Here is a 9,357-nt window from a genome sequence, read left to right on the forward strand (position 1 = left end):
AGAAGCTCTTATCGCCGTGTGCTCACATGTGAAAAATTTCTTCTCAGAAAGGGTGGTGAGGTATTGGCACATGCTGCACAGGGATGTGCTGGAATCACCATCCCTAGGGGTTTTCAAGAAGAGTGTAGCACTGAGGGATGTGGTTAGTGGGCACGGTAGGGGTGGGTTGGTAATTGGACTGAATGATCTTAGTGGTCTTTCTCATGTTTATGATTCTATGTGCAGGGACATCCTCTAGCCAGCTAGTTGAGTTAACCCAGGACAGACTCAGTTTTGCTTTGGCTTCTGAGTAAGCAGCAGGAGCATCAGCACAAGGCCATAAGTGAGGGGAAGTATACTGTTGTAGGAAGCCCAGAGCAGACAGAGCATGGAGAAGTTCTCTGTCTCCACAGCCATCTGGATGTAGGCAATGATGAGTTGTGTGAAGACCCAGGTTGTGCCACGGTAGAGGAGCTTTGTGACACAGGAGGTGGCCCAGGAGCTGAGGAAGGGGTGGATGCGATAGTCAGCCTCTACCATGATGGCCCAGCATAGAAAACCAAAGATTTGCCCCGGCCGAAGGCCATGCCACCATGCAGAGAAGGCAAAAGTGGCAAGGAGTGGCTGAGCTGGGCAGCGCTGGAAGACCAGCCTCCTCAGCCAGAGGGATGTACTCTTGTTCCACGTTCTGGAGAAGACAGCCAGGCGATGTGTGGTCTCCAGCGTCCAAAGGTCATGGACAGAAAGGTCTCCCTGCTCCACCGCTGCCCCCAAACCTGCTGCCTCCAGGAGGGCCTCATCCAGCACCCATTGCGAGTAGTATGCCAGTCTGAAGAGCAGGGCCTGTGCCCACATGTGGCCCAAGCTGGCCCAGCCCTGCGTGTGGGGCAGCCAGCCTTCCAGCCATGCACGCAGCACCTGCAGCACCAGCACCCCGAGGTACCTCCAGCCCACAGCCCGCAGCGGGCAGGGGACAGCCCCCAGAGACATGACCTGAGCCTGAAACTTGCTGAAGGAGCACAGCGGGCCTCCAAGGAGGGCTGGGAAGGAGAGCAGGTAGCTGCACAGGGGCAAGGCTCTCTGCAACAGCCCCTGGCCAGGCTTGGGCAGCACGGTCCCTTCGTGGATGTCCAGGGACAGAGAAGTCACCTTCTGAGTGAGCAGCATGATTGCAGAGAGGGTGACAGCTGGCCTAGAAGGAGAGGGTACCTGAGCACTGCTTAGAGACCCTCAGGGGGTGGGCATGAGTACACATGTCCCACCTTCCTTCCGTCATGCCCACAGAGTGCTGCTGGCTGAGAGAGGTCCAGGGGAACTGACTGCTACAAAGCAGCGTTTCATGCAGTTCCTCCCAAAACAATTGGGAGGGTGGGAGAGGGAGGGAAGCAATGCTGTAGGGTTACCTGGTGTCCTGTGGTTCCAGCATCAGGCTGCCCAGGCCCAGGTGACAGAGTGTCTGCCAGCACATCTGGAGGCTGAAGACCCAGGTATGGACATAAGTTGGGCTGACCAAGAGGAGTATGAGCACAGAGCTGACAGCCGGGATGAGAAGCAGCAAGGCATAACCTCCCATGGCTGTGCCTGCAAGGAGGCATCCTCCAGCAAGGAGGAAGATGTACCTAGAAGAGACCAGATGCCCTTTGGACAGCTTTCAGGCAAAATGTAGCTTGGAATTCCTGCTCTGGTATCAGTAGTACAGTGTAGTATGAGACATGCAGCATCCAGAGGTCCTTCCCAGCCCCTATCTGTGTCACACCAGAAATAATCCCCATTCCCTGCCCTGCTCTTCTTGCCTGTGTGCTCATTCTGGTAAACCCACCTCTTCCAATGCAGGAGAACCTAGCCTGGCTATTGTAGCTTTAATCACTCTGAATTGGCCCTACTGCACAAAGAGGGGACTGGGGACAGCCAGGAGAGACCCAGAAAGTACCCATGGACATGAACTGCCTTTGGCATGACAGCAGGGGTGCAGGCCACATACCGGGAAATCAGAGAGAGGTGCCCCAAAGCACAGAGGTAATGGAAGAGAGCAGCGAAGAGGAAAGCTGCCAGCTGGTACCAGGCTGCAGGGAGAAGGATGAGCAGGTCTGCCCAGCGCATGGAGAACCTTGATTCTTCCAGCCCCTGGAGAAGGGACTGAGCCAAGGGCTCTGTTTTATATGCAGCAGGACCATGGCGCAGAAAAAGAAGAGCCATGGAAACAAAGGTATCTACAGGAAGAGGAATGTGTTTTCCCATTCATTAGTGTTGGCTCCTTGAAGCACCTCTGACCCAAGGTTTGTGTGTAGGTGGAAAGGTTTGGGGCTGGTTATTTACTCTGCCAGGCGCCTGGGCCATTACCACATGCTTTGAAGGCAGCAGGGGCCAGGGCAGAGATAAGAGCCTCTTTGAGCTGCCAAATGTGTCACGCTGGGATGCACTTCAGAGCAAAATCCCCAGGTACATCCTGGCTTAGTCCTTTAGTCTCTTGGCTTCTTCTCAGCTCAGCCCTTCATGGAAAGCTGTGGTTCTTTCCAGCTCTGCCTGGGAAATTGAATGGATGTCTGCTTTATTTTAGGCACATGAAGATTGTTATTGCAAAGAGAAATACCTTGGAATTTCCCACTGGAAGACAACGTGAGAAAGGAAGAAAGAATAAGGTTTTACCCTTCCTCTGATGAATGATTTAAAATACTTAGATTGGTCTATTTTGCAGCAAACAAGGCAAAAGTAGTGCTTAATATTACAGAAAAACCTGTGCTCATGAAAAATGAATTCTTTCATTTTAAAACTTCTATGAATTATTCCTCTCTTCACTGAGCTTTTCAAGCCACCGTGATGTTGGCATCATTGTTTGGATGGCTTTTTTTTGGTTGTAAGAAGACAGGGACCAAAACCCCATGGGAAAAAAACAAATGGCTTGGAGTGAATACTGCCCAGGAACTGCCTTCTCATTTTGCAGTGTTTGTAAGAGCAGTGAGTGTTTACAGTCCATATGTGATAGCAGCGGAGAGAAGCTTTTTCCATGCCATGTGTGGCATGCATGGCATGCAGCAACAGCCTGCTTTCGTGGGACTCATCCTGCCAAGTCCATGGAACCCGACACTGACTTCGCAGAGTAAATATTTTTCGAGGCCTTTATGGTGCCAATTTAACTGCTATGGTTCTGGAAAAAAAATGTTACTGCTTTTTGAGACTCCACGGTAGCATTGGAAACGTGTTACTTAGCTAGTGCCCTCTTATTTTGTAATGCTAACTGCTGGGATGTGGAAGGGTAATCTTATAGTGATCATGTGAGCCATAGGGAAAAGTACGAGAACTTCATTTGCTTCATTTCTGTGTACTAAACGAGCAACAACATGGTTCCTGACTGAAGATACAATGATTTGACAGTAAGTGAGAAGAAGTGGGCTGCGTACTGTCAGAGCAAGCTGTGGGCATGAAATCTGAGCAGATACGATTTGGATACTACTCTTGGGCAAGTATCCAGAATGTTCGTGGCTGCTTTCTTAGTGGAATATACTGCTTTGGGAACAGTCCTGGTTGTCAATTGCAATGTAACCTATACTGATCTTATACATATGTAGGGTATAGATGGGATTCCCACACGTACTGACTTGCAGGACAAAGTGAAAGGTATGAATCGAAAACAAAACCACCTTTATTTTAATGAAGACTTTATTCTAGAGAGAAGCACATAAATTGGAAGGGAAGCTATTAAAATGAGGTTTAGAAAGGCTGGACTGAGCTCCTGCCTCAGACTTTCCCTGTGACCTTGGGCAACCTGGATTTTCCCATCCACAAAACAGGAGGATTGTTTCTGCCTCCCTGTGGTCTTATAAAGCAGAATCAATTGGTAACCTTGAGACTTTACATTTGCAGTTGATAAGCGGGAAATGAAAGTGCGTAAATGAGAAAGGAATTAATAAATAAATGCATTAGTTGACTAAAACACAAACGTGCAAAAATCCTTCCTCTGTATGCAGACAGCAGCCCCACGCAGTTATTTTCCTACTTGTTGCTACTGCAGATTTGCTGATCACTACCTGCAAATGGCTCATGGCTGCTTTTGGCAAAGATCTTTTTGTCTCCCTGAACAAAAGGCCACATCCCAGTAGCTTAAGGGTAGTGCAGAAGTCGATCTTAGGTTGGATACCAGGAAAAAGTTAATCTCAGAAAGAGCAGTGATGCAGCGGCACAGGCTGCCCAGGGAGCTGGTGGTGTCACTGTCCCTGGAGGCGTTCAGGAAACACAGACATGTGGCACTGGGGGCTGTGGTCAGCTGGCACAGGGGGGATGGGCTGGGGTTGAACTGGATGGTCTTAGAGGTCCAAAATCCAGACCTGTTTCTGAGAGCAAGAGGCAACTGGCATGCTTTTGATGGACAGAGACTATGTGCTGCTCTGTGTAAGTGCGAGGACGTGCCTGGGGACGTGCCTCCTAAAGTAGTTCAAGTTCTGAGCAGCACTGCCTGTTTGCTGGAGCAGTGCTGCCCTCAAGTGGCTCATTTATTTAGTTACTTATTTATTGCTTTGCCCATTTTCAACGACAGAAGAGGTGATTTATTTTCAAGACAGAATCTTAACAGGAATTCCATTCTCTCCTTCAGTTTTGAGACCAAGGCCAGATGGAGACGGATCCTTTTGCTCCTCCTAAGGCTTTGGGATATTTAGAACAGAGATTGACCTCACTGAAGACTGTGTTGGTTCCATCCAAGATGACCACAGAGCTCTTCAGACTAAAGGTACACAACTCCAGGGACCATGCCACTGGTGGGAAATAATGCTCCAGGGCTGCATGCTTTTCTTCCTGCTCCCTTTCAGGCAGAGATCCCCTTCTGGCAGCCCTCCCAGCTCCTCTAGTGGCCAGGAGAGAGCAGGCTAGAGCAGGGGATCTGCTGGAGGCTGCAAGGCCAGGATTGCCTCTAATGCCCCAGGAGTCCATCTTAGGACCTGTGCGTTTCAAGACCTTCATCAGTGACACTGTCAGTGGAATTGAACATGCGTGTCTCCTGATGACACTAAGCTGAATGTGAAGTTGGCACAACAGAAGGAAGGGATGCCATCCAGAGGAACCTGGACAAGCTTGAGCAGTGGACCCACGGGAACCTAATGAGATTCAGCGAGGCCAAGTGAAGCTGTTGCACTTGGGTCAGGGCAACCCCAGGTGCGTGCTGTACTGCAGAAGCACCAGTATTTCTGTGTAAGCTTTAAAGAAACCCAAAGAAATTCACAGAGGCAAGTTAACATTTATGAGTTTAAGAGAGAAGGAACTCACATAGCCAGAGATAACCAGCTGGTAAACTGCCCTAGGGTTTCCTCCAGCAGATACTAGTGGTGGCCAGCCAGCAAGGCGTCCATGCAGACCCTTAGCACTGCAGCCATATTTGTAACAGAAGGAGACAATAACACATTGCCTATCAGGATAACCAAGGTCACTCACAGAAAGCAAAGATACAGCTAAGAACAGTTTCTCACAAACGGGTTTCTTCTATCTAGCTACATGCAGAAGTAAGAGGCAGTTTACTTTGGCAGTCAGTGCTGAGCACCCTAGAACATGTGAGATGTGATCATGAAGATGATGAAGGGTCTGAAGCATCTCTGTTATGAAGAAAGGCTGGGAGCTGGCACTCTTCAGCTGGGAGGAGGGTCGCGTATGGGGAGTTTATCAGTGTGTACAAGTACTTGATGGGGAAGAATGATGACAGGCTTTTCCAGTGGTGCCCAGTGACAGGATAAACTGTATGTATGGGGGGTGGAGGACTTCGGGGTCTATGTATGGCTTCAGCCATTGGGGATTTTGGGGTCCCAGCACTGCCTCAGCCCCACAAAAGCCCCAGGTAGGGACAGAGGCATCTGATAGAGGCAACTGTGGAGCACAATGGGGCTTATAGGGTGGCCATAGGGGAGACTGGATTCTCTGTTACAAGGCTTGTGGAAAGTTAAGAAACACTGGGGGGACTATGGGTTACTCAGGAACACAGTGTGATATCCACAGGGTCAGGATAACTGGGGAAGGTGTTGAACACATGGATTAAGGCAACCCTGGAGAAGCTATTGGGAATTGAGGGGAATTGTGAAGCACTTGCCAGGGCCAAAAAGCAAGGTGGGGGGTCTACAGGATATAGTACGGGTCAGAGGCACCCAGGGGACTAAGGTGTACCTGGGAGGTTGGAAAAAGGTAAGGGTTTATGGGGCAGCCTGGGTTGGCCATGACCACCCTGAATAGGGTTGGGGTACCCAAGGGGGCTCAAGGACACCCAGAGAGGAGCAGGTTCTCACGGTCCCCCCAGAAGCAGATGCCAGAGCCCAGGCCTGTGGCACCTCTTTTATTGCAGGTCCTAATGAAGCCCCTGCCCAAAGGAATGAAGCCCCTGCCCAAAAGGAGGGAATCCACCTCCCCACTCATTGCCCCCCATTTCAAGACTCAGTCACAGCTGCATGGGTGCCAGCGAGGTGCACAGGCAGCCCGTCAAGGCAGGAGACACGTACATGGTGATGAAGCTGCCGGGCCCGGTAATTGCAAGGGGGCCGGGTGTCTCCTCCCCGCAGGCGGCAGGCTGTGATGTCCATGGCTGTTGAGGTGCTGTGGATCCCCATTGTGTCGGCTGGGCGGGTGCAGGTGGCCACCAGGTCCTCAGCTGGCGCATGTACAAAGGTGTTGGATGGCTTGCAAGGCCTCCCCGGGGCCGTCACTTGCCGTCGTGCCATCATGATCCCACAGTAGCGGTTTCCCGTAAGCCCAGGTGTCCGGGGGTTGTCCACATGCTGCCGCAAGAACTTCTCATAGCGGCTCTCTCCCACAGCCCCTGCCACTGCTGCCAGTACAAGGGCTACGCATAGCATCCAGCTCGCCATAGGTACCTGCGGAAAGTGGGATCAGAGCCTGGACTGCTGGAGTCCTGTCTGGAAACTCCATCTCTAGTCCCCTGTAGAGTGCCCATCCCAGATATCCATTACAGATCTCCTCCCAATACATGGAGAAGTGCCCTCTCGCACACCCGGGTCCACAGCAAAAGTCCTCTGAACACCTAGGATATCTGTGGATTCCACCCAGATGCCCATATCCCCTACAGAACATCCCAAGGATAATAGGTCTCCTACAGTTCTGCATCCCACAGGCACCTACATCACCTATTGCATGTCCTCTGGACATCTGGATCCCCTATATCTCCCCCACACCCTCAGACACTTGGATCTCTTCCATACCACTGTTTTCCCACTAGATGCTCAGGTTCCTTACAGTTTTCTCCTGCAAATATTTTAGTCCCCTGCACATCCCTCACCTGAACTTCTGTGTGCCTCCGTTTCTCTTCTGGCCTCAGGGTCTCCTGGTCCCTCCCACTCCTCTGCACTGCTCTTATACTTGTCCCAGCTGAGCCCAAAAGGCAAAGGTCCAGGAGGAGGGGCAGGGCAAAGAGCAAGGTCCATGTGTGTGTGGGGGGAACCCGGCATTCAGGAGGCTCCACTCCCCTCACACCACCCCCCCTTCTGCCAAGGTTATTAGGTAATCATTAATTAACCACGTGACTGTCTGCACACATCCCCTCAGGTGCCCCCTGCCCATCTTGCTGTGGACTACACCAAGGCTCTGTCCTGCTGATGCTTGGACCCTATGCACAGGATACAGAGCACAATGAACAGCACAGAGCTTATGGCCTGGGTCTGCACACAGGTGCCCCCTCCTCAAGTGTGTTGGGGAAGCAAAATGAATTTGGAGGAACTTGTGTTGAACTACAAAGCATGTGAGAGACAACTGCTGAGCACAGAAGGGCAACTGGAGGCCCCTTTGGGGTGCCAAACGTCATGATAAAGACTTGTGACTTGCAGAATGTTATTTTTAAGGCTCAGGCTCATCAAACACCCACTGTGAGTTCCCTGTGTGGAGAAAAACCTGTGGGCTTTGCCTGCCAATGGAGCCATTGCTCAGAGAGAGCCTCTGGGAGGTGGTGAGTGAGGGCTCACCTCTTCTGATTCTATCTCCTGTTCTTTTTCCTTCTCTCTGCCTTTCCCACGTGCCAGGTGCACCAGGTCTGGATAAAGACAAGGCAGTAATCTCTATTGCTCAAGTTCCTACCCTTTATTCATAGGGAACGATCCCAATTCCCTCCCAGAACCACTCAGGAGCTCTGGTTGGGCACTCAGGTAGAGATTAGAAGCTCCTCCTCTTCCACGTCTCTCCTCTTTCTCTTCTTTGCTTTGGTCCTGCCAGCTTCTGGGAGTCTCAGGAGCAGCCTCCTCATGATCTTCCGCATCACGGTGACATTTGCTTCCAACCGGCAGAGCTCCTCAAGGACAATGCTGGAGTTCATGCTGTAGCTGTGAGTCCCCGTGAAAGCTGGATGTGGATGGCTCACGTTCTGAAAACAACAGGACAGTGGGCACCATGAAAGGGACAGGAGCCAAAAGGGCTGTTGTTCCTTGTCCTACGCATTACTGACATGAGTCCAGGCCTCTGGTTGCAGCAGTCTTGCACCGTTTTGCCAGCCTGACCTGTATCACTCACCTTCTTCCATCTCCTCCAGGCTTTGCTACATATAAAAATGGCCGCAAACAACATCCCGCTGAGCAGGCACAGGGCTGGGCTGTTCCTGCTGATCACCTCCATGATTGCATCCAGCTGGGCACAGGAGGGCAAAAGGTGGTCATCTGGGGAGCACAGGTTGGAGGTTTGGACAGTGTCCCACATAAGGGTGGCCCAAGAGGGGGGGCTGGAATGGCCGAGGCTGCCAGGGAACAGAAAAGCCACACAGCGCTTAAACATGAAGGAGATCCCCATGTTGAGCACTGTGCTGCTCCTACCCTGCTGTGAACATCTGGTAACGCACCAGGTGCCCCACAGTGCAGTCACTGAGAGCTCCATGATGTCACAACAACTCTGAGGGCACCCAGCAACTGGGGAAGGTCCTGGAGGAGGCACAGCCTGGGGGGAGAGATTGCTCAGCCTGCTGCTGCCATGGCCATCCCTTCGCTGTAGGGCTGCACCCACTGGGGCCTGGCCTGCAGTCCTGGGAGCTGTGCCCCTAAATGCTCAGTGAGGAGGAACTGTGCCAGCACAGAGGCAGTGCTGGGCACTCCCTGACCAATGCCCACACTGAGTTTTCAAAATTTAAACTCTGAAAGACTTTCACTAACTGCTTAAACTCTCTCCTATTGTTTATTGGTTTTGGTTCAGAAGACAAGGACTGGGAGAGCAATGTCTCTCCTGCAGGTTCATGACTGCCTGAGGAACATGAACATCCCTAAGTCCGTGGGTCCTGACGAGATGTATCCTAGAGTGCTGAAGGAACTGACATAGCCACCAAACCACTCTTGATGATTTAGCTTTAAAACTAACCTGGCGTGAGGGCAGATTTTACCCCATTCCAAAGTCATTGTCTGCATGTATATTTGATCTCAT

General features: G+C 51.4%; 2 protein-coding genes across 2 annotated transcripts; both read right to left on the bottom strand.

Annotated features, from left to right (window-relative positions):
- Positions 1-234: 234 nt before the first annotated feature.
- MBOAT4 (membrane bound O-acyltransferase domain containing 4) lies at positions 235-5,028 on the bottom strand. Its single transcript, XM_015861580.2, is given in 3 exon segments — positions 235-1,171; positions 1,383-1,598; positions 1,961-5,028. Coding segments are annotated over 3 exon segments (1,410 nt in total). The 5' UTR covers positions 2,218-5,028.
- Positions 5,029-6,271: 1,243 nt separating this feature from the next.
- Positions 6,272-7,349, bottom strand: LOC107313414 (ribonuclease CL2). Its single transcript, XM_015861587.2, has 2 exons — positions 7,244-7,349; positions 6,272-6,821 (listed from the first exon to the last, which is right to left on the bottom strand). The coding sequence occupies exon 2, from the start codon at positions 6,813-6,815 to the stop codon at positions 6,378-6,380; it is 438 nt and encodes a 145-aa protein (XP_015717073.1). The 5' UTR covers positions 6,816-6,821; positions 7,244-7,349; the 3' UTR covers positions 6,272-6,377.
- Between the last annotated feature and the right edge of the window lie 2,008 nt (positions 7,350-9,357).

Source organism: Coturnix japonica, chromosome 4, assembly GCF_001577835.2.
Source record: "Coturnix japonica isolate 7356 chromosome 4, Coturnix japonica 2.1, whole genome shotgun sequence".
In the NCBI taxonomy this organism is placed as follows: Eukaryota; Metazoa; Chordata; class Aves; order Galliformes; family Phasianidae; genus Coturnix; species Coturnix japonica.